Below are 25,118 nucleotides of genomic sequence, written 5' to 3' on the forward strand. Positions count from 1 at the left end.
TCACCACATTTTCTTTATTCATCTGTCCATGGCTATTTAGGTGGTTTCCATATCTTGGCTGTTGAGGATAATGCTGCAATGAATATGGGTGTGTTGGTATTTTTTTGAGATAGTGATTTTATTTCCTTTGGCTATATAACTGGAAGAGAAGAGGGACAGCTTGATTGTATAATAGTTGTTTTTTTCTTCAAAGAGTTTTCCATCCTTCTCATAGGGGCTTCTCTGAGAAAGAAATTAAATAATGTGTACTAAAGATATTAAAAAGCATTTTACAATATAAGGCATTTTTGGCAGAAGCCATTGCTGTTTTCCAGTGATCAATATCTGTTTCTATGGGTTGTTGATCTTTCTAGCCTTTCTTTTGTCAGTTTAAATTTTTGTTCAATTCCCTAGAAGCTTTAACTGCTAACAGCTAACAGCTGCAGGAGGGAGATGCCTGAATTAGGGCAGGTGTGTTTGGCACAGAGCTAAGCTGTGTCTCTGTCAGGGATACAAACTCCAGTCAAGATATGTTAGAGGCTGTTTAAGGATCATTATGATAGCCAGGTGATGCTAAATTGTAATTACCTGCTGTTAGCTATTGGGTGGGTGGGGAGGAGAAGGGAGGAGAGGGTGATATTTATAAATGGCAGGTGTAAGGAGTGAAAATAATTTCTTTTCAATATTAGCTTATTCCCAAATTGGCTAATGGGTATTTTTAAAGCCATGCTAAATTAAAGGAATTCAATTTTCTCACTAGTATTTGGTAACACATGGGAGACTATGTGTCATATCCAGAAGAGTTCTGTACATGAACTGCATTTAATTGCTCCGAGAGTCACTGGAGCTTTCTTTAATCAGAATGGAAATCAGGATAAGCTGAGGTCTTATAGATTGGTGGTACTTAAGGCAGAAAATTAACACCGTGTCTTGTAGCTGTTAGTTGGTAGAGGGAAATTCAGGCTACCGTCGCGAAACCTGCAGGTTAAGTTATTTTCTCCTCCCTGCTTCTGTAGGTTCACAGTGTTCCCTTCTGATAGAGCTTTTTGTCTGTGTTGTAAAGCTCTTTGGCTGAGATGGATGACAAAGATATTGACAAAGAACTAAGGCAGAAATTAAACTTTTCCTATTGTGAGGAGACTGAGATTGAAGGGCAGAAGAAAGTAGAAGAAAGCAGGGAGGCTTCGAGCCAAACCCCAGAGAAGGGTGAAGTGCAGGATTCAGAGGCAAAGGGTACACCACCTTGGACTCCCCTTAGCAACATGCATGAGCTCGACACATCTTCGGAAAAAGACAAAGAAAGTCCAGATCAGATTTTGAGGACTCCAGTGTCACACCCTCTCAAATGTCCTGAGACACCAGCCCAACCAGACAGCAGGAGCAAGCTGCTGCCCAGTGACAGCCCCTCTACTCCCAAAGTAAGTAAGGGGTGGGGGAAAAAGGGACGCAGGTCGCCAAGCTCTGCTTTCCTGTAGTTTAGTTGATAGAGTGGATTCATGTGTGTATGACAGTCACCTCCAGGCTGTGTATATCCTCAATTACACATTTATTGATGAAAATGAAGAAATTAAAATTACCAGAAAATGGACAGAATTAAATGGTTTGCCAGTTGTCTTCTCAAAACCACTGGTGCCAGTAACTGTTGGCTATTGGCCACAAACAAATCTTGGGTAGAAAAAAGTCCCTAGTTAAAGAATATTGGAACTGGAAGGAATATTGAGATTTAGAGCTCCAGCTGTGCAGTTTACATATGAGAAAATGAAGGGCCCAAGACAGAAACTGTCTCACAGCTCAGCCAATGTTACAGACAGGACTAGAAACCTGATCTTTTTGACCTAGTCTATTGTTCTTTCCATTACGCCAACTGGCTCTATTTTTGTGTGATTATTTACTAATACTTTCTAATATAAGAACCTCCACACTCACTGTTTGAACATAGTCATATCTCTTTGCTGCTGCTCCTCCCAGAAACAACTCCTCTCCCCTCCTTGGTCTAATAGAAGAACCTCCAGGTTCTTCTAGTATATGTCAGCAAAGAGGAAACTTGTTGATACTTCTTCATAAGCTGAGGATGGCAAATAAGCAAGAGTCCCTAGTAGCATATTCCTTTATTCTTGTTGTGATTGGTGTCCTGTTGCATCGTTCATGTTATTAAAGCCATAGTTGGGGCAGGGCTGCCTCTAATCAACTCTGGTGCCATGGTGTGTGAGTCCTAGGATTGGTATTAGCTCGGCTTCCTGCTGGTTCAGCTTGAGGCACTTAAGATCACCATAATAACATCTGTGATCCTGACTGCGACACAGTTGCTATCAGCAGGTCTCTTTAGTACCTGCTGGGTGTGGGTACCATGTATACCAGGAAATTCTAAGCTGCTTGTTTGAATTGTAGAAAAGCTAATATGCTCCGATGTCTATCTCTGGGTTTTTCAGTGGTCACAGCACCAGCCAATTAATCACCCATTTATTCTTTGAGAATTCCCTATAGGTAAGGAGCATATAATACAGTCTCTGCCCTCAAAGAGCTTACAGTCTAGCAGAGAGAGAGTAGTTATGCCAAAAGGCACTATGTGATAAGTGTGGTCAGAACCCGCCGGACAGATTCTCAGTGTGGTGATCAGGAAAGAAAGAAAGGTATAGGAAGGGCAATGAAAGTTGGTCCAGTTTTGATATATGGGGGAGAATGGGCTGAGAGAATGTGGCTTTGAGTAAGAGTACACAGAGAAGAAAACATGACATTCATTTGATCATTCACAGCTTAACTGAACACCTTGATGTGTTAGCAGACCCTCTGCTGGCAAAACCCATTCACTGCCTTCAAAAAGAGCCCACAAAATGAATAAAGATTAAACAAATGAAACAGTAAAGTTCAAAACATGTGTACTAGAGGAATGGTTGAGCATGATGAGAAGGAATTAGGAATTAAATCTCTATCAGGGAAGACTTTCCAAAGAAAGTAATGTTTGAGAGATGTCTTAAAGGATATTTGGAGTTAGCCAGGCAAAGAGGGGAATAGGAATTCTAGGCAAAGGGAAAAGCATCCACCAAGTTATGGAGGGGAAGGAGCTGCTACACTTGGAAAACAGCATGTTATTCAGTGTGACAGGGGCCTGTGTGTGAGAGGGTGCAAGAGATGAGGCCAGTGTAGGTGGGCAGAAGCTAGATCAAGATTTTAATCCTGAGAGTGTTGAGAGAGCCATTACCATGGTTTTGAGTAGAGGGATTTTTTTGGAAAAATCATGACCTTTGTATGTATTGTGGGATGGAGCATGAGAGAGCCTGGAGGTAGAGCAGTATTCAGAATAGCCCTGTTGAACAAAGAAAAGCCTGGACTAGGACAGTGAAAAATTAAGAGATGACTTGATGGAGAGGTCGAGGGAAAACGAAAACAATCTGATGACTGAGGTTTCTTGCTTGGTTCAGTAGACAGAATCAAGATAGATGACACTAAGGGATATATGGGTTTGGAGAAAAGCAGAGATGTGGTATAAAAAGTTGGATAACTGGGTATGGGGCACAAGAAAACAATGAAAATTGGAAATCCGTATTTGGATATCTACAGCATTTAGGAAGTAGTTGAGGCCATGGGTGGAGATAAGGTCACATAGCCTGAGTGCCAGAGTAAGGAGAGAAGTGGCCCAGTTAGAAATCTTGGATAATGCATTTAAGGGAGAGGCAGAGAACAGGGCTTGGGAGCAAAACTGAAATGCAACTGGGAAAGTACATACTTTATGAAAACATCGTTTGCGTTAGAGGAAAGAGGCTTGATGGCTGATCATTGTTATGCAGAAGACAAAGCTGCATGGGAAAGGAGGATTGGCTTAGTCAGTCTTGTCCAAGGGATGGAACCAAAAATCATGTGAAATTCAGTTCACTGTAAGGACTTCCTGAGAGAATCATCTAGAGATAGAAGAGCATGCTTAGGAGGTGTAAGCTGCCTGTGGCTAAAAGCATAGAACACTCATTGATGACCGACCACTTGGTAGGAATACTGCAGAAGGGATTTGTTAGTCTGTTTGCCTTGCTACAAAGGAATACCTGAGACTGGGTAAATTATAAAGAAAAGAGGTTTATTTGGCTTACAGTTCTGCAGGCTGTACAGTAAGCATATTGCCTGTATCTGCTTCTGGTGAGGGCCTCAGGAAGTTGACAGTCATGGCAGAAGGTGGACAGAAACAAGGCAGCTTGTTACATGGTGAGAGAAAAAGTGAGACAGTGGAAGCAAGACAGGAAGGAATTGTCAGGCTCATTTTGAACAACCAGATCTGGTGTGAACTAACAAAGTGAGAACTGGTTCATTACCATGAGGATGGCACCAAGGAATCTACCTCTATAATCCAAATGCCACCCACCAGGCCCTACCTCCAGCACTGGGGATTATATTTCAACATGATATCCAAATGATACCAGGATTCAAGCATCAGGGGACTCATGATATTGACTGGGCCTTTAAAACATCCAAACATCCCAATAATATCAGGATTCAAGCATCAAGGGACTAATCATGTTGACTGGGCCTTTAAAATCCTTCTCTGTCCCAAGATACTATGTTTGTGTTTTTGTGAGAGGTTGCCTTCTCTTCTCACCATCTTCATAAGTCAAGTAGCTATCCCCGAAATTTCCCTTATCTCCCTCAATCATCTGTGCTACAGCTATTCCTTATGGAATTATTTGCCCTCTCTAGAGCACATTTATACTCTCAACCTGTGTCATCTTTCAATAAATTTTCAAATTCCTCTGCTTCCAAGCAGAAGTTCTTTTCATATGTCTTATCTCAAACTATGTTATTTGAGATTTTGAAAGGATTACTCATAATTCTATTATTCCAGCAATAACGACTATATTAACATAATATTCTTCCCTACATCATAAGTGGCGCTCACAAATTCTCTTGGCCCTCATATTTCCTGACTAGAAATTCTAATATTGTCTTCCCTGATATGAATAATTTTTATCTGAATATTTTCTAGGCCCCTTATACTTTCTTTGAGATGTGACAACTAGAACTATGTGCTGCATTCCAGGTGTGGCTACCCACTGTTTCATATGTAATAGATGTGTTTTACTTTCCATATGATAATCAGCATTACAAAAAACGAATTCTCAGAATGACTTACTACAAAATGCTAGGTTCATTTTGCAAATCACATTGATAACTGAGAAATATCATTATAGTTTCACTTATTTTGAACCAATCCTCAGTCTTCATGATAAACACGCAGGAAAGCTGTGAGTCTGTCAGCGAGGGCTTGTCTGCCTCCTGGATTCTTCAAGCAGCCCTATGAACTCCAAGATAGGAGAAACACTTGACTCTGGCAATGACGTCATTTTTCTTCACTTAAAAAAAAGGCTAGGTTACTATGTAAATTCTATAGCTTCCTTCATTCCTGCTTATTCAATCATTTATTTAGTATTTACAATAGATCCAATATTCATTTTTGGTAGCCTCACATTCTTTAATGAATCACGCAATCTGGCTTCTGCTTCTACACTAAAATATCATGGGCAGAGATGATCAGAACTGTAGAAGTCTTTTAGAAAGAGCCTCACAGTGCAATGCTTATACTGTGGCCCCTGTGTGTGCTGCCATACTCCTGAAGATCCATAACACAGCTACTCCTCTGGCCCCTGACATCAGGTCAGCATTCTGCCTTGGAATTCTTTGGCTTTTCCCTTCGCCCTTTGGTTTCATTCTGGTTGGGTTTAGGCTGATGTTCTCTTCTTGTATGCCACTTGGAGTGGTAAGTCCTGCACATTTACCTATTTGTTGGTAGCTGGTTGTAGCCACTGCAAAGATCTGAATCTTAAGGGCTTAGAGTACTAATTTTCAATCTCATTACTGCACTTCATGAAGCACTTCTCAGTTAGTGCTTTATTTTAAGTGAAATTAAAAACTTTTTTCATGTTTAAATAGTCTATGAAATCTTTTCCTTACAAGGTGATTATTTCTGAAACACTGATGAACTGCTGAATAATGAACTATATATTCCTTAAGATTTAGAATTCACTTCTGTACCACTTGGCATCTAACCCAGCATCTGCTACATAGTAGGCACCAAACAAATATTTGGATGAATAATTGAGGGGAAGTTAAAGCATAAGCTCTGAGAATATAGTCATTTTTATTTGTCTAAACTTAATGTCCATGTCTTTAAAAACTGGAGATAGGACAACAACTGGTTTTCATAGCTAGCTAACAGAATTGCCCAGGGGAAGGGGTTGGAGCTTGACTAAAGTACAGATTCCTGTGCTGACTTCATGAATCAGAATATCTAGAGGTAGAGACTGGGATTCTATAGTTTTCATAAGAGGAGCAGTTACAATGCAACCAGTTCACATGGAACCAGATAATCTCTAAGGCCCCTTCAGCAAAAGTATTCTTAGATTCAAATATTAACTAGCTAACTGATAAGGAATGTCTTTACTAATGCTATTATGACTTGCCTTTTGTCATCCTCATTCAGACCATGCTGAGCCGGTTGGTGATTTCTCCAACAGGGAAGCTTCCTTCCAGAGGCCCTAAGCATTTGAAGCTCACACCTGCTCCCCTCAAGGATGAGATGACCTCATTGGCTCTGGTCAATATTAATCCCTTCACTCCAGAGTCCTATAAAAAATTATTTCTTCAATCTGGTGGCAAGAGGAAAATAAGAGGAGATCTGTAAGTGCTCTATTACTTATGACTTTTGAGAACTGACCCTACTACAGTCAAGCAGTAAGAAGTGAGTGTTAAAGTAAGATTAGGAACGAGAATTCTATTTGAATGAAATGTATATGCTTACATATTCTCCCCTCCCTAGATATCAATGCTGGTTTTACCTGCTTTATCACAGAGATTCCAACATCTTTCCATTCTGATATGTACTGTAGATGCTTTCTCTATAAAAGGATAAGACAGAATAAGCAATAGATCTCTGGCTTCTATTAGGAAGTTGAGTGGGCTATGGAATTGCATTCAAGGGGTCCCCTCTGGTTAATATGAGGCTGGCAGTTGGGGAATGTGTAGCTCAAACTTCAAAGAGTACGTTGCTGCTTTGAGTCTTGTGTGACTAGTGATGAAAGCTATAGAGCAAGGATTTGAACTTCTCTGTGGGTGATGGAAGATTGGCTGAAGCAAAAAAGCATTGCTTTCAGAGCTGCTAAAGAATAGAAAGCCAAACTGCACTATTCCATAAAGGGCCCTGAATGACAGAAATCATCCAAATAAGGATTGTGCATATTACTCAGGAACATTACTATGTCTCTCCAAGGCTTTTTTATAGAATGGAATCGCCTCCAAAGTGGGGCAGTCATTTATGTTCATATGTACTCAGCGAAATAAATGGACAGCTAACAATGTAAACTTTGCAGAGCATTTAATGTGCTATGTCAAGTTGTTTCTTTGGAGTCAATGAGTATGTGTTAATCAGTCTTTGACCAGAATAGGTTCTCTCAACACTATCTCCTTCTTACTTAAATAAACAGGACTTCAGCACAAGTCCACCCACCTACTTTGGCTACCAAGAATTCGATTGGTTTTAGTTCTTAAGGAGTCTCTGTAAATCATTATACTCTCACCGAAGCCAGCAACAAAGACAGCTAATATGAAATCCCGACACTTTTGTAGCGTCATTTGGTGCTTCTAAGAGAGTATTTTTCCTTATTTTTACAATTTATAAATACTTCATAAAGTATTACAATGTGGTACCAAATCACAAATACCAAGCATTGATTTATTTCCATGAATGTAGTGCCTTCCATTTGCCATTTCTACCTTGTGTTTCTCCAAAAGAAAAATCTACAGCTAGTTGAAATCTTGCTTAAGGATCCAGAATACAAGTATGCATGGCAAAGAGGATGTCTGCTGGTCACTTAGCTTATCGAAGAGTAATTGAAAATATCTCATCCCAGGTTAGAGCAGATTCTGCCCTACTTGCAGTCTACCTGTGAACCGATTACAAAGCCAGATTCTAGGTGAGGGGTGGGTGTCGGAAAGAGAGTGTGGTGTGGCAGTGAGGAGCAAATGCTTTGGTGTCAGACCTGGCTCCAAGTCCCAGTTCTGCCACTTGCTAATTGTTTGACCTAGAGTTATTTAACCTCTCTCTGTCTTGGTTTCCTAGTTTGGGGATAATGATACCCATTTAACAGTTGCACATATGTTCTGTGCTCTCTTGCTCCAGCACATGGTGTTTTACCTGCTGAAAACCTCACTCTTTTCCCTTAGCTAGTTCCTACTCATTCCCAGAATCTTGGCTTATATATTCTCTCTTCTGGGAAAGCTTTTCACTCTTGAAATAATTGAGTGCTGTCCATGGTATCCTTGTTATCTTATCCAGTTCTAGGTTCTTGTATTGAAATTTCCTGGTTATCCCTGCCTCCACATATAAACCGAAGAGAAATGAATTGTCTTATTTACTCTTAAATCCCTAGAACCTAGCATAGTTCGGCCTCAATAAATATTAATTATATATTGATAAACTTTTTTTTTTCTTTTTTAAGTGAGGAAGCTGGTCCAGAGGAAGGCAAGGGAGGGTTGCCTGCCAAGGTAAGCGTAGTTCTTTGTCCCAGCTGCCACAATATAGGCAGTTTATCCTATTCTTTCTCTTCTTCCCCTCCCCTTCTCCCTCTCTCTCCTCCCTCTTCCCTTCTTCCCTACCCTCCCTTTTCTCCTTCCTCACCCTCCCCTCCTCTCCTTCACCCTGCACCCTCCCTCCCCTTCTTCTACCCTCTCCTTCTGCCCTTCTCCTTCTGCCCTCTCTTCCCCATCTCCCCTCCTCCCCTCCTTTCTCCTACTCTCCTTCTCTCCTCCCCTCCCCATCTCACCCCATCTCACATGCTAGCTTTGTAAATGTGCTTTGCAGCTGAATTTATCTGGACCCTAGTCAGGGTCTGTGTTCTCAGCTAGTTGTAACTTTGCCAGGCAGTGTCTGATATGTATATGCTGGATCATTACTTTAGAGTATTTTAAAATTACATATTTCTGCTACTGTTTTAATCTGGAGAAAAACTCTACACTCATGGGGTAGAGAAGTGAAGGGAAAATTAAGATATTTTTGGTCTCAAAATAGAAAAAGATAATGGAAAAAAGGGGCATAGAGCCAGAGATTTATATGTAAAATTGTAGCTCTTAAATGTATCAATATTTGATTTTATAATGTTCACAATCTTTGATCCATCCCTCATTTGATAATCTAACCTAAGAAAATAATACTGTAAACATTATCCTTAGAGATGTTTATTGTAACAGCAAAAAAGGGGGGAGACCAAATGCCTGATAATAGAAAAATGGCTAAGCTAATTACAGTTTTAAGTCAGTGAAATACTAAATTGCCATTAAGATGTTTATAACACCTTGAAAACATGTGTATGTTAATGTTTAGTGTGCAAAAGACTCAAAATTTTATACGCTGAATGACCATAACTATCTATTGCACATTAATCACAGGGAGAATGAAATGGAGGTATAACCACTGCTATTTCAACATTTTTGAATGGTGGAAACTTAATATTTGTTTTTCCTTTAAATTTTTAAAGTTTTCTGAAGCAAGTTTTATTTGCGTAAATAAATATGTTAATATGTTAAAATGTTAGCACTTGCCTATTGTAAACATCACAGAAAAGAAGGCCACTGGCACAGGTGTTCCTTCAAATGCAAATGTTTCTGACTTATGCCTCCATTATTTTACTGTTGGATTTTATTCCTCACTTATTTTATAATTTATCTCTTGATTTCAGATAGAAATTCTAATATTTATTGAACATTAAATAAGTGCAAAGCATTGTATTTAGTTACACCCTTTAAGGAAAAACATCTGCCCAAACAGTAGTTAAAACCTTTGAAATTTCAAAACAATCTATATGTAAATTAGAAGCTATGAGATATATGTATTTGTGTATATGTGTATGTACATATGTGCAATGTGAATATACATATGCGTGTATATCTTTAAAATCTAGAAGAGGTTAGTAAATACTTCTATGAAATAGAGCTTGGGTAGGAAGAGATTGTATATTAAGATAATTTTAGGCTAAGGAAGTAAATAACTTTTAATGCTATCAAGGCAGGAGAACAGAGTTCAGGTGTAAGAGGGGTATGGTGGGTGGGGAGTGGTCAGGGATAGATGCAGATGGTATACTGGCTTCATTGGTATCTAGGGGGACGGTAGTCAAGTAGTGAGTGCGCAGTTGGTAGAAGGTCTTGAGGCTTTCTTATCAAGAGTTTGAATTTCTCATGGGAAACAATTAGGCATCTCTGATTCTGTGGTATCATTTTGCAAAAATAATTCTTACTATTAGAAGAGTTAAAGAGAGGGCTGGTAGCTGTAGCCAATCCAGACAAGAAGGGAACAGAGCTTGAGACTGGCTAAGGGTAATGAAAATTAAGAGATCTTGCTGATGAAAGTGACCAGAATTAGATGTTGAAAATGAGGAAGTAGTAAAACCCAAGATTTTTCAAACTCATAAAGTTGGAGAAAAATTCTTCAGGATTGAGACACTGAGAAAAGATGACTTTGGGAGATAAATCAGCTTGGATTTAGATTCATATAAATTTATGGAGATTTTTGGTCATAATAGTTTAATGAGAATTTACTATGTACTTGACACTATCCTAAGATATATTATAATATATGTAATACTGTATATTCTCATGTAATATTTAAAAGAACCCTGAAGAGTAGTTGCCATGATCTTCATCCTACAGATAGGAAAACTGAAAGGAGTTCAGATTGGCCTGGGGTTATTTACTACCTGGGCAATGAATGATGTTGCTAGTTGGCCAGTAGCGGGAGTGGTTGCTAGACCTGAGCACATAGTCTGAACTAACCAAAATTGTCAAAGTTTGACAATTTTGACAAAATCATTTCTCCAGGCTGGTATTTTTGGGAAAAGAAACAGAAAACAAGTATGCTTATTCAGCTTGAGATGGAAACATTAGCATTCAGACTTTAAGACACATAAAGAAGGGGGGTCTTTCATTTCTTTTAATTTGCTCCACCCAGGTCCCAGTTATTTTTGAACTAAGGACAGTAGCTCTGGGAGTGAGAAGTTGTGTCCCCTTAGGAACATGTAGAAAAGAACAGTATGCCCAGATAGAGAAAAGAATATTGAAAAATAAGTGAGAATTGTCAGTATAGGGTTGTACAGAAGGTTACAAAGAAAACAAAGAAGATAGTCAGCAATTGGGGAGATTCTTGCTACCATGAATATTGACCCAAGTAGAATTCATTGCAGTCACCTCAAAAGTCTTTTTGAAAACTTGGAGCAACTTAGGACTGTAATACTGTTTAATTTTATTGCTTACAACATGGTAGAATTACTCTAATTTCCTTTTTATTAAAATACTTTAGAGATGTGTTTTACGAGAAACCAACATGGCTTCCCGCTATGAAAAAGAATTCTTGGAGGTTGAAAAAATTGGGGTTGGCGAATTTGGTACAGTCTACAAGTGCATTAAGAGGCTGGATGGATGTGTTTATGCAATAAAGCGCTCTATGAAAACTTTTACAGAATTATCAAATGAGTGAGTACCTTTGAAATGCACTAAAAATATAAACTTAGATTTGGAGAGTTGTTTCTTGTCAAATTATTTTAAATTAAAGCACCGATGTCATTAAAAATCATTTGTGTTTTAAAATCACCCTACATTATATGTTGTCTCATATTCATAACCTTTCTGAGTTTTCCAGCTCAGAGATGTTACTTCCTAAAATACAACACGATCATTTTAGATCATGATGTGTTTTTGTTTGTTTGTTTTCTGTCACCAGGCTAGAGTGCAGTGGTGTGATCTTGGCTCACTGCAATCTCCACCTCCTGGGTTCAAGTGATTCTCCTGCTTCAGCCTCCTGAGTAGCTGGGACTACAGGCGCGCACCACTACACCTGGCTAATTTTTGTATTTTTAGTAGAGACAGGGTTTCACCATGTTGGCCAGGATGGTCTCGATCTCTTGACCTTGTGATCTGCCTGCCTTGGCCTCCCAAAGTGCGGGGATTACAGGCGTGAGCCACTGCACCTGGCCAATCATGATGTGGTGTTTTGTTTTGTTTTGTTTTTTTGTGGCTTTTACTTTCTACTGCTGGTCTTTCTGACTTTTTAAAGAATGAATAGATTTGTGGAATTGTCCTCTGGTGTCTGTTTCATTTATCAGAAATATTACCAAATAGAAAGTTATTATAAAGTCACTGGTTTATCTTTACTTTACGTTAACGATGAATTCAATAGTAAAGTTTCAGAGACTACATGCAAGGGAAAATAAAAGTTTGTTTGATTCCCAGAACTGTTCAAAAGTTCTTCCTTAATCACAAGGAAAACACATATTTTCAGATCAGCCAAGGCTTTTTATGAACTGTGAGGATATACTTAACATGCAGAATCTAGAATTACAGGTTTTATACAGGTTTTAGAATTCCTCTTTTTTTTTTTTTGAGATGGAATCTAGCTCTGTTGCCCAGGCTGGAATGCAGTGGCACCATCTTGGCTCACTGCAACCTCCGCCTCCCAGGTTGAAGTGATTCTCCTGCCTTAGCCTCCCAAGTAGCTGGGACTACAGGCATGTGCCACCACACCTGGATAGTTCTTCATTTTTATACTGAGACTCATCAAGTACTCTATTTTGCTTAATTTGTGTTGGGATTTTCTATTCCATAAGGAATATCTCTCCCCAAGGCTATTCCTGTGAGTATATCATATTGGCTGAGGCTAACATTCACTCTAATGACTGCCTGGCCTTTATAGAGATGAATCAAAGGCCCATTGCAATATCCACAATCTGGTGTACAGTGGCCTTCTCGTTAAGCCCATTAAAATGTTTTGATTGTGATAGGATGAAATGAAGACCTGACGCACATCTGCCATTGAGGCATAACCACTTAAAGCTCCTCTTTACATATGCCATGTTAAAATAAAAAAAAAATGGACTTTGGCACCAGGCTGACCAAGGTTCTGCTCTTAAGTCTACTATTACCAGTTCGACTTTGGGCCACTTACTTTCAACAGCCTTCATTGTTTCCACTGTATATTATCAAATGATTATTAAGATTCAATGAGATAAAATAGTAAGCAAGCAGTGAGCTCTCAATAAATATTCTGCCATTGCTAGTAAAGCCTCATATTTTTAAGAAACATTTTTGTGTACATTATCTTGATTGATGTTTTTATTCCTCAATGCTTTTCTGTCTCATAGGAATTCGGCTTTGCATGAAGTTTATGCTCACGCGGTGCTTGGGCATCACCCCCATGTGGTACGTTACTATTCCTCATGGGCAGAAGATGACCACATGATCATTCAGAATGAATACTGCAATGGTAAGTAGTATATAGATGAATAACTACGAAGAGGGAGATGAACTTTATAAGCCTTCAGAAATAAACTTTCCCTCCTCCTCATAGTTCATTCCACGGATAGCAGATATACCTAAAAAGTCTGTACTATATATTATAGTCTTGCTTGGAAGCACAGAGCTTCTCTTCCTCTTAAAGGGGTCCTCAACTTATTCTTTCTTTCCCTTCTGTTGTCAGGATAATCATTCAGTTCAGAAAATATTTATGCCATGCTAGACCTTGGGCAAGTGAAGATGAGTTAGATGTGCTCCCTCCCCTTAAGCAACATCCAGGCTGGTAGAGAAACCAGAGCTTTGGTGGCTGCAGCCCTCCTCCTTGTTGGTAGCACCTCATGATCTCACCTACACACTTTGTCTTGGAGTGACTTCATTTTTTTTTTTCTTTGAGATGGAGTTTTGCTCTTGTTGCCTAGGCTGGAGTGCAATGGTGCGATCTCGGCTCACCGCAACCTCCACCTCCTGGGTTCAAGCAATTCTCCTGCCTCAGTCTCCCGAGTAGCTGGCATTACAGACACCTGCCACCATGCCTGGCTAATTTTTTGTATTTTTTTTTAATAGAGGCAGGGTTTCCCCATGTTGGTCATGCTGGTCTTGAACTCCTGACCTCAGGTGATCCACCTGCCTCGGCCTCCCAAAGTGCTGGGATTACAGGCGTGAGCCACTGCATCTAGCCGAGTGACTTCATTTTTAACAAGCTCCAAAACGCTCTTTCCTTACTTATTGTTTCTAATTAATAAGTCATATATAGTGTATAAATTCTAAGAATACTTGCAAAAAATAAAAAACTTTACTGTAGCCCTCCTTGTGTTTCCGAAACGAGCTAAATTTTTCTCCCTTCTGAACTTACATGTCATGCTAAAATAATTCTTTAAATTCAATTTTACACAGAATGCATTTAAATATTATTTCCCTCAAATTCCATGACTATCTCAGAGCTCAATGAGTGGAGCTATGGTTTTTGTAACTGCCAGTTAGAGCTGGGTCTCTATAATTTGAAGAACCTGCCAATGAACACTAATTAATAGTGTTCAGAGGCCGGGCGCAATGGCTCATGCCTGTAATCCCAGCACTTTGGGAGGCCGAGGCGGGCGGATCACAAGGTCAGGAGTTCGAGACGAGCCTGGCCAAATATAGTGAAACCCCGTCTCTTCTAAAAATACAAAAATTAGCCAGGTGTGGTGGCATGCACCTTTAGTCCCAGCTACTGGGGATGCTGAGGCAGGAGAATCGCTTGAACCCGGGAGGCGGAGGTTGCAGCGAGCCGAGACCATGCCATTGTACTCCAGCCTGGGTGACAGAGTGAGACTCCGTCTCAAAAAAAAAAGAAAAAGTGTTCAGAAGCATTCTAATACCTTAGAATCAAGATCAGATAGCTATATGAATCCAGGCCTTTTATTTAATTGATAACAATAAATCGAGTACAGTTGATGTACAAATACTGTGGCTCAAATAAGATTTAGGTGTATATGCAGCTTTTATATTCTCCTTGGGTTGCCAGTCATTAAATATTTTATGATCTATTTCTAATGAAATTAGACTTAGACTCCATTAATTAAAATTACTGATGGCCTATAACTACTAGCCTGACACTGACATGGAGCTAATCATTGACACCAATAGTAGCTATATGACTATGCCTGATTGATCTTCTAGTTAATAATTAGGTAAAACTTTTAAAATGTTAGCTGGTACATACTTGAATCAATGGGGCCATATACTGGATACCTGAGATACTGGCATTTTCTTTTCCTCTTTGAAAGCCCTGTAATTCTCCTTTCCAACATGTCTGTGGTATAAATAGGGCAGATATTATGCTTTGCACTGACACCGAAGTAATCTATTTGTTGGGCTGAAGGCATTCATGAGGAATGTATTGATCAGAGTACTATGCCATTTTATACAAGGCTCTTGGGCATTTGGGGCTTTGATATCTGCAGGAGGTCCTGGAACTAATCCCCTGAAGATATAGGAGGCCAATTGTATTTACTATGCTTTCATCTATAAGACTCATACTGTGGGGCTATTCTCTGTTGTTCTTTCCCAGGTGGGAGTTTGCAAGCTGCTATATCTGAAAACACTAAGTCTGGCAATCATTTTGAAGAGCCAAAACTCAAGGACATCCTTCTACAGATTTCCCTTGGCCTTAATTACATCCACAACTCTAGCATGGTACACCTGGACATCAAACCTAGTCAGTGTGATTCCCTTCTGCCACTTTTACCGTATTTTGTTCTTTCTATGCTATCATCAAAATCTAGGTCTGTATGTCTATCAAGTGTCAAGGACGGTGTTTGCTGGCAGAACCCCTTTCTTCCATTTGTGTTCCTTAAAAAAAAATCAGTTAAATAGTTTTATTCTCCCCTAGGCCCAACAGACATAGAAAAAAAGACTCTTACCCATATAGTAGTAAGGCCAAAAAAGTAAAATTAGGTATTTAATTTTCTACAAAGGCAAGTGACAGCATATCAGCTACATTCTGATTGTGTTTATGACTAGGGCTATACTCATTCTAACTCTGCACTGATTAAAGAGAAATGAGTAACTGTCACTCATTAATGTGAAACCCAAGGACAAGTTCTTACTATTTTTTTTATTTTGGGGACAATAGTACTCTGATACCAGTCCCATCAGAGAATGGAGAATATATGAGATCAGTTCAACTTAAATAGGTATTATCAATCACTAGCTGTTCAGAAGCGATGTGAGATTTCATACAAAAAAAAAAACCTTAGTAGTCTATGTCCACACAAAAGAAGAAAGGAGAGAAGCTGAATTGTCAAATACAGAAAAGAATCTTTGAGAGGAAAAAGCTTAGAAGTCATTACTTACATCTATCCTGTCATTTTTTTTTCAGGTAATATATTCATTTGTCACAAGATGCAAAGTGAATCCTCTGGAGTCATAGAAGAAGTTGAAAATGAAGCTGATTGGTTTCTCTCTGCCAATGTGATGTATAAAATTGGTTAGTCTGCCTTATAGCCTTACCAGTTACCATTATCCTATAAAATTTATAGTGATGACTCAATTTATTCATTTTAAGAAAGACATGCTTTTAAAGCTCTTTTGTTCGATTTTATTCTTTTTTCCTTTTTCTTTTTTTAGGTGACCTGGGCCACGCAACATCAATAAACAAACCCAAAGTGGAAGAAGGAGATAGTCGCTTCCTGGCTAAAGAGATTTTGCAAGAGGTATAGATTAGGGAAATGGAGGGTATTTTATAATCTGTTGAACCTTTGACTCTCAAATGGAGGATCTCAGTGCAAAAAATTAAAACTGTATATTTATCATTATGGTACCGCTCTTCCCATTCAGAATGGAGACCAAAGATAGGAGAGAAACTCTTCCAAAAAAGTGAGGAAAGCTGGCTCAATCAAGGATGAATCAGTATTCAGACTATTCTTTCTAAATGTCCTTTACTGTTTCCCAATATTTCTTAGACTTCCTAACCTCATGGATTGCCTACTAAGAAGGAAACCTTTTCCTCAAGCCCATATTGGTCCAATCAATCTATCATGCCACTATCCTTCTGATAGCACCACCAGTTTTGGTTACTGAAATGATGTTTAGTCATTGCCCATCTTCTCCAATGTCTGTTGAGTCAGGCCTAGGAAGGATATAACTTCTTCCTGGGTGATAATCAAGTAAAAATGAGTATTCCCTTCCTGTGATCAGCCAAGTTATGTAGCAAGCCTTTCTGAGCCTGACAGCAAAATGGCAGTAAGTTTCTGCCTTGGACTCCTCAGGGCACAGCAGTGTTAATCAGGTAGATTCATGTTCTCTCTTCTCTAGAAATCACTAACTACAGTGAATGTACCTTTGACCGTCATGTCTGTTTAAACCTTATATGCACTCGAATGAACCTTTCCTACCAGTTGTATTTTAATCTAGACTCACCCTGCTTGGCATAGTAACTGGCCTTCCTGTCTTCTGTTTTGAAGGATTACCGGCACCTTCCCAAAGCAGACATATTTGCCTTGGGATTAACAATTGCAGTGGCTGCAGGAGCAGAGTCATTGCCCACCAATGGTGCTGCATGGCACCATATCCGCAAGGGTAACTTTCCGGACGTTCCTCAGGAGCTCTCAGAAAGCTTTTCCAGTCTGCTCAAGGTGATAGCTCTTACGAGATGAACAGAAGACGCAATATCTATTTTTTTAGTGCGATGGCAAGTAGTTGGGCAAAGAAAAATGGAGATGCTAGTAGTGTCACTAACAGAAAAAGGAACGTGACTAGAAGTCCAGAAAAAATAAGGGATGGGTCCAGGCATGGTGGCTCACACCTGTAATCTCAGCACTTTGGGAGGCCGAGGAGGGTGGACCACAAGGTCAGAAGATGAGACCATCCTGGCTAACACGGTGAAACCCCGTCTCTACTAAAAATACAAAAAATTAGCAGGGCATGGTGGCAGGCACCTGTAGTCCCAGCTACTTGGGTGGCTGAGGCAGGAGAATGTCTTGAACCCAGGAGACAGAGCTTGCAGTGAGCCAAGATCGCACCACTGCACTCCAGTCTGGGCGACAGAGTGAGACTCCATCTCAAAAAAAAAAAAAAAAAAAAAAAAAAAAAGCAGGCAGCGGAGGGGGCGTGGATCGAGAATTTCTTAAGGAAACTCGGAGGATATTGTAAAATCTTTTCATGCTTAGTTTAAAAATCCTGTTACAAACATTTTTTCATTTGTCCCTTCTAACAACGCTACAAGGTAGACAGGTGGCATCTTATCCTGCAGTTGAGGAAACCATGGCTCAGAGCAGCTCCTTGACACCTGTAGTCACAATGAATGACTGGCTAACTCCAAAATCAAATCTGGTCCTTTAGCTCCTACTTCAGGGTTTTAACTATTGTTAGTGATAACAGTGATAGTACTAAAAGAATGAATTTCTATTATATGTAAGAAGGTATAAGACTACTTTATTGATAATTGATAATACCAATTATTTGAGCTATTAGAAAAAAGGCATAATGTCAATTCAAAAATCTATGTTTTACTTGCTCTTAATGACATCTGAGTAGTGTGGGGACAAGAAAAGGAAGATACTATGTTGAAATAGAAACAAAAAGCTTATACTGTCAAGAAGCTTAATCATGTCAAGAAAAGTGTATATATGACTTTAAATCATGTCTTAAGGAACAGGATTGGTTAGGATTCCCAAAACAGCCTTAGAAATATCTATTTCCTTGGAGATTAGATTATTTTTATTTTTATTTTTATTTTTTATTTTTTGGGACAGGTTCTCATTCTGTTGCCTAGACTGGAGTGCAGTGGCACAATCATAGCTTACTGCAGCCTTGAACTCCTGGGCTCGAGCAATCCTCCTGCCTCAGCTTCCTGAGTAGCTGGACTGCAGGTGTGGGAGATTAGTTTCACAGTTTACTTGCAAACTTCAAATGTATTTACAAATCTGTCCTTCTTCCTGACTTCTTTTGCTTTCCTGAAAGGAGGCAAACTCTTCCTCCTTCCTTTTGTTCAGTCTAATCACCTATTTCCATATGTAAACCACTTTTGCATTTAGTTGCTATTTCAGTACCTAAATGCTGGCCCTGTACTAGATAAGACATATATTAATTTTGTTAAATTCTAAAAATAGTTCAAGAAAGTGAATATAATTATCCCAAATTTCAGGTAAGGGAAATGGAGCTTCAGCAAAGTTTATACAACAAATGGTGGAGTTGGCTCTGAATTTGGTCTGAATTTGGTTCAGTGTTTTCTTCATTATATGACAGTTTCAGTTGCTGTATATAATTAGGTATTTTCTATATATTCAAATCATGATAGGTTACATCGTCTACCTTAAAATAAATGCTTCAGGAATACTGTCATGTTGGGTTGTTAATACTAAGTGAAAAAGCAACATGATGTGGTAGAAAGTAAACTGGAGTAAGAGTTGGGCAAACTGGGTTTTGGTCTTGTCCATTCCAGTAATTTGGATAATTTTTATCGAGAGTCTTAGTTTTTTCTGCTTTAAAACTAAGGCAATAGACTAGTTAGCCAGCCAGCTCCAAAATATGATTAAAAACAAATCAAAGGTGTGGACAACTGGTGCTACCAGACATGGACAATCCTCCTGCCCCAGGTGGAGCTCAGTTTTCATTTCTTTCCTCTGCACAAAGCAGAAGCAATGTCTTACAAAATCCACCAGGAGAAGCTGGGTTGGAGTTGGCTTGAATGGGAAGATTTTTCCCAATAGCGAAGCTTCTGTTTCTTTCCTCTTGGTCCTATATCATCAGAACATGATCCAACCTGATGCCGAACAGAGACCTTCTGCAGCAGCTCTGGCCAGAAATACAGTTCTCCGGCCTTCCCTGGGAAAAACAGAAGAGCTCCAACAGCAGCTGAATTTGGAAAAGTTCAAGACTGCCACACTGGAAAGGTATATTTTTGGATGATGGGGGGTCAAGAAAGAATCTGAGCACTACTCACAATGGTATGACTAGTCTACTGTGTCTTCTCTGTGGATTCAAGTATAAATATATTCACCATTATAATACATAGGTCCCTGCCCACAAGGAAACTGGCAGCATGCGGCTCTTTGTAGCATCGGGCTGGGAGGCTCTGTGATTAGGTTGCTTGAGAGAGAAAATTCCAGTTAATGCAAACAAAGGAAGCAAGAGTGAGGAATATAAGGAAATACCAGTAAAGAAAACTTAGGATTCTAAGTGACAGCAGGTATCTTAGTAACTGGTTGGTGATCACCTAATATAAGATAACCACAGGTAAGATGGGTAAGACCTATTTTAGAAACCCATAAATTTCAGGGGCAGGCAGGTAGACATACTGTCCTGGTACACATTTGGAGGAAGGATTATTTTTCTGAGCAAAGAAAACGATCTGTTCCCCTACTCATGTGGGCTTGTATTCATGCATATATTTACTTGTTAATCCATTCCTTCAATAAATGGGAATTCAAATACTTACCTGGCAGGGAAGATACCATGATCACGAAGGTGGTTTTTCCCAGCGTGAGGCTCATCGATTGCACTCCGGATGTGCTGACCCCTGAGATATTCCCAAATGTGGAAAACTCGACTGCATAATTAGTTGTAGTGGGGGACTGCGTTCACGCTTTCCCCTGAAAAACGGAAACAAAAAAATAGGAATTTGATGGGTTGGGGTTGGAGATGAGCAGTGTTCTGAAGGCATTTTTGAGTAATTACTACATATACTGTACGCTGTTGAAAATACAAAAGAAGAAAATGAAAAATTGTCCTTGCTTAAAATAAGCTTAGAAGTCCAACTTCTCTTGGATATACAGTCATCCATCTTGGAAAGATTAGCTTTGAAGCATCCCTAACCTGATTTCTTAGTATTAATAATAACTTGTAGAGACTCTTGGCCTTTAGTCAGGTAAATCTTCCTAATAAGCCACTTAATATTTTTCTGTTCTAGTTTTGAATTCCATTGTCCCAGCTAATAAAGAAAGTACAAAGTACTATACTTACATATGTTATTCACAAGAATATAAGTACCTCTTAAGGTGTGGTGTATACATTCTGGGAAGCCAGCTATGGAGACACAGGTGACTATCATCAGCCAGTACCAGTGATGGGCACCTATCATAGAGATGGGGCAGACAGCATCTTGAAATTGTCTAGACCAGGGGTCCCCAGCCCCTGGGCCATGGACCAGTACCAGTCTGTGGCCTGTTAGGAACCGGGCTGCATGGCAGGAGGTGAGCAGTGGGTGAGTGAGCACTACCGCCTGAGTTCTGCCTCCCATCAGATCAGTGGTAGCATTAAATTCTTATAGTACAAACCCTATTGTAAACTGTGCATGTGAGGGATCTAGGTTGTGTACTCCTTCAAGAATCTAATACCTGATGATCTGAGGTGAACAGTTTCATCCTGAAACCATCTCTTCCCCCGACTCCCCACCCATGGAAAAACTGTCTTCCTCGAAATCAGTCCCTGGTTCCAAAAAGGTTGGGGACCGCTGGTCTAGACCAAGTGTTGAAAAACTTGTTCTGTGAAGGGCTAGAGAGTAAATATTTTATGCTTTGTGGGCCATATGCTTTCTGCTGGAATGATTTCAGCTCTGCTGTTATATGTTGTCAATGGCTGTTTTTACACTATAAATGAGTGGCTGTGTTCCAATAAGACTTTATTTATAAATACAGGTGATGGGCCAGATTTGACTCAGAAGTTGTGGTTTATTGACCCTGGTACCTTTCATATGTAGCCTGAAGAGCTGTTCACTTAATTTAAAGCATTTTAAAGATCACTTATACTCCAATCAGCAGAGCCTGGGGAGCTAAACCTGCCATGTTGTATGACATGTGTGTGTCAACCATTTTTTATGACAATCATAGTAACTGAATTTTGTATTCTGTACATAGCTCAGGCTTTTTGTTTCTGTAAATACTGAAACAAGAAGAAAAACATTTATATATGAGTTTTGATCATACATATCTCTGACTGGAGATCAAGTAGCCTTTGCTTTTTCTCCCTCGCACTTCAGGGAACTGAGAGAAGCCCAGCAGGCCCAGTCACCCCAGGGAGATACCCATCATGGTGACACTGGGGTCTCTGGGACCCACACAGGATCAAGAAGCACAAAACGCCTGGTGGGAGGAAAGAGTGCAAGGTCTTCAAGCTTTACCTGTGAGTAATCTTCCCCTTAAGAACTCATTTTGCAGCCGGGCGTGGTGGCTCACGCCTGTAATCCCAACACTTTGGGAGGCCGAGGCAGGTGGATCATGAGGTCAGGAGATCGAAACCATCCTGGCTAACACGGTGAAACCCCATCTCTACTAAAAATACAAAAAATTAGCAGGGCGAGGTGGCAGGCGCCTATAGTCCCAGCTACTCAGGAGGCTGAGGAAGGAGAATCGCTTGAACCCGGGAGGTGGAGCTTGCAGTGAGCTGAGATCGCACCACTGCACTCCAGCCTGGGCGACAGAGCGAGACTCTGTATCTAAAAAAAAAAAAAAAACTCATTCTGCACCAGCCAACCTTTTACTGTAGAACCTCTGTAAATAGATATCAGCTGTCCCAACCTTCCTCTTATAAAATGAAAAAATTAGCCAACTTGAATGCCCAAGGATTTCAAAAGCTACTACTAATTTACCATTTATAGCCAAGATCCTAAAGCTAGTAAGGCTTTGTCTTCGCAAGGGTCCCAGACACAATAATTGGAAGCCATTTCTCTTCTCTATTGTTATATTCCTAATGCCACTGATCAATAACTTATTTACTTCTCACACTTTTGATGAACAGCAGGAGAGCGTGAGCCTCTGCATTAAAGGAAGAAAAGGAAAACAGCCCTTGGTTTGGCCTATGGATTACGAGGTTGCTGTTGCTGATTCCCCACCAAAGATCCCAGGGACTCGTTGTACATAGAAAGGAATAGAATTTAGTTTAGAGTTGAAGTCACAGCTTACAGAAAATGTGCCTGGATTTCCACAGCGCTTCCCAGGTTATATGATGCTGTTCCTAAGAGAGAATTCCCAGCTTCTTTGAGGAAGTGGGTCTCCTAATGTATACCCTTTCTGATATTGTATTTATTAAATAAATGGTTTCACCATTATGTGAGGTGGGTAAAAGTTAGACTGCATGCAACTTGGACATCTCTGAGCTCGTTGTTAACTTGCAGAACAAAAATGCTGTGGGGAGAGGCTTCAGGGAAAACTTGATGTGCCTGTGGTTGTTCTCCATCTATTTGCCCTGCCTCTCTTGCTGTTCTGGTTGGTTTGATATTCTGGGTCTCACCAATTTCTCTTGATTTTTGTGAGAATTTGGCTTTGTTTCTTGTTTTTTAAAATCATATTTTATCTAAATCCTTTTTCTGTACACATTTTTAAAGGAAGAGAATACTGTATTTTTAAATAAAGGTTTTTATCTTGTCCAAAGCCTAATTACAGGTAAAATATCCTTTGTAAAATGTAACTAACAAAGAATGAGAAATTTATGTCGGAGAACATTTTATGAATAAAAGGGTAAGAGAATTGAGTGGGTCAGTAGTAACAGGTCTTGGTGGCAAGTCTCAGCTTCACAGATCCAACAGTTAATGATGGTCAGGATCTGCTAGAAAATTATGTTGGTCATAAAGGTATTTGATAAGCTCTGTTTGTGTCATCTTAGTGAATGCAACCTGTTAATGATAATGGCTTTTTCGCTGCTTGATTTTCTTCTTTTCCTCATTTTTAAAAGCTAATTAAGTTTTTTTAATTGAATAAACCCTAATACTATTCTTTGTTCTGCTTTGGAGTAGCAGTTCTTTCCATGCAATTAAGTGTGGTGGTGGTCTTCCTATAGCCCATTGCCATTTTTCTTTACTAGGCTCTGTTCAAAATTATAAAATGGGGTTAGTTTATCTCTTGCCACCTCCCCCTCAACACACACACACCAGGCCATGTTCCTTGTAGTATAGTACAAGGTCACCACAATTTCTGATTTAGAAACAGGGAAATTATTAAGTACATCCAGTGTATAGATGAGAATTGTTTGGTTATACTAGTCTTCTCAGGCATTGATAACTATGACTGTTTGGGTCTACAGCCTCTTCTCTACTGTGTTCCTCAGCCTAGCTTCGCACCTGGTGCCAGTTCCATTGGCTCTGACTCTGGCTCTCTGGCTCCGGCTCTCTGGCTCTCGCTCTCACTCTCGCTCTAGCCCGCTCGGGTCCTCTCTGGCCTACTCGCGCTCTCTCTGGCTCGCTCTGTCTCGCTTTCTCTCTGGCTCTCTCTCTCTCTCTGGCTCTCTCTCTCTCTCTGGCTCTCTCTCTGTCTCTCTGGCTCTGCAATAGCAGGATGTCACCAAAATAGTATGTATCTGCATAGATACTACTGAGTGTGAGGGACTGGGTCTTCACTGGCCTTGGCGTTTCATCCCTTCCATTTCAGTTAGACGCTTATTTCTTACCTCAGTAAGTTTTGTTTTTGCACAGAGATCATTATATAACTTGGAAACTAATTATCACAATTATTTTATTAACATCATTGGGCTGGTAACATTAAAGAAGTTAAATTAAAATACTTTAGAAAATATGTTACTTCTCTATGGATGTATTCTAAATGTCAACACTGACATTAAGGTACCAACAGATACTCTTGAGATCTAGAGGAACACTATTGCGCTCTACTGGTCTAATAAGCTCTAACACATGTACCAGTTTAGAGAATCCATTTACTGAAAGTTGTAGAAAGATGAATATTGAAAGGTATGAACCTTTCAGCCTGAATGACTAAGGCTTTTTATCTCTAGATGAACCATATTTTCAATCTTGAATTAGATAAAAATTGTCAGGTTTTTCTTTAAATTAAAAAATAGCCATAATAACTACTAAGTATTGCTAAAATTGCTTTCAAACCATTCTAAAATATATGCAAGTAATCAGTGTAGGTAATAAGTGCTGCAATTTTTCAGCAGTTATGAGGCTTTAGGTAAGCTGATTTAAAATCAAAGTAAAAACCTGATTAACATTTCTTTAAAAATGGATAATTTACAGCAAAACTGTCCAAGGCTTCCTATTTATGATAAAGTATTGCCAGTCTTGGTCTCTACCAATGGATGCCTATAGCTGGAACCTTTTTAATTTAGGGAGAAACAAGTCAGGCCAAAGGTGACTTTGCACCCCTGGGCATTTATGATACACATTTCTTTCTCATTCATCTTTGCAAATGATAAAAAGCCCTGTGTCAGTATACTACTGCCAGGCATTAAAGCTGATTAAAGCCATAATGCTACCTGTCACCACTTCACAGCATTGGGAAGGCCATCTCTGGGTCCATGGATGAACTACACAAAGTGTGTTTATGTGTATCCTATGGAGAGGTTTCAGGGCTTCCTCATCAAAATGCAAAATCTAGGTTTCTGAAAGGGTATCTCTG

The 25,118-nt window shown here is 39.6% G+C and overlaps 1 protein-coding gene, 1 long non-coding RNA gene and 1 other non-coding gene across 9 annotated transcripts in view; 2 read left to right on the forward strand and 1 right to left on the reverse strand.

Annotated features, from left to right (window-relative positions):
• The window catches only part of LOC107975965 (uncharacterized), a 34,630-nt gene that overhangs the window by 4,648 nt on the left and 4,864 nt on the right, over positions 1–25,118 (reverse strand). Inside the window, exons 2-6 of one of the 7 annotated variants that reach the window (XR_010158697.1) lie at positions 20,210–20,363; positions 19,715–19,860; positions 19,422–19,596; positions 16,126–16,234; positions 6,420–6,605 (exon numbers count right to left, since the gene is read on the reverse strand). This is a non-coding gene — a long non-coding RNA (uncharacterized LOC107975965). Of the gene's footprint in view, positions 1–6,419; positions 6,606–16,125; positions 16,235–19,421; positions 20,364–25,118 lie in introns of all 7 variants that reach the window. The other 6 variants (XR_010158695.1, XR_010158696.1, XR_001719547.4 and 3 more) reach the window with 6 other exon arrangements.
• Positions 937–23,598, forward strand: WEE2 (WEE2 oocyte meiosis inhibiting kinase). Its single transcript, XM_016945494.4, has 12 exons — positions 937–1,397; positions 6,440–6,636; positions 8,454–8,499; positions 11,303–11,475; positions 13,140–13,261; positions 15,341–15,487; positions 16,151–16,258; positions 16,399–16,484; positions 17,235–17,405; positions 19,522–19,664; positions 21,749–21,891; positions 22,507–23,598. Exons 1-12 carry the CDS (start codon positions 1,056–1,058, stop codon positions 22,530–22,532), a joined length of 1,704 nt encoding a protein of 567 aa, XP_016800983.2. The 5' UTR covers positions 937–1,055; the 3' UTR covers positions 22,533–23,598.
• LOC112209956 (U1 spliceosomal RNA) lies at positions 20,202–20,366 on the forward strand. Its single transcript, XR_002944932.1, has one exon. It is a non-coding gene; the product is annotated as a U1 spliceosomal RNA (small nuclear RNA).

The sequence above is a fragment of the Pan troglodytes genome, chromosome 6 (assembly GCF_028858775.2).
Source record: "Pan troglodytes isolate AG18354 chromosome 6, NHGRI_mPanTro3-v2.0_pri, whole genome shotgun sequence".
NCBI lineage: Eukaryota > Metazoa > Chordata > Mammalia > Primates > Hominidae > Pan > Pan troglodytes.

Bases quoted from the DNA above. Each gene is read 5' to 3' on its own strand.
- WEE2 (XM_016945494.4), top strand. From the start codon at position 1,056: ATGGATGACAAAGATATTGACAAAGAACTAAGGCAGAAATTAAACTTT. The intron at 1,398-6,439 runs GTAAGTAAGGGG...ATCCTCATTCAG, and splicing joins ACAGCCCCTCTACTCCCAAA to ACCATGCTGAGCCGGTTGGT. The intron at 19,665-21,748 runs GTATATTTTTGG...CTCGCACTTCAG, and splicing joins AAGACTGCCACACTGGAAAG to GGAACTGAGAGAAGCCCAGC.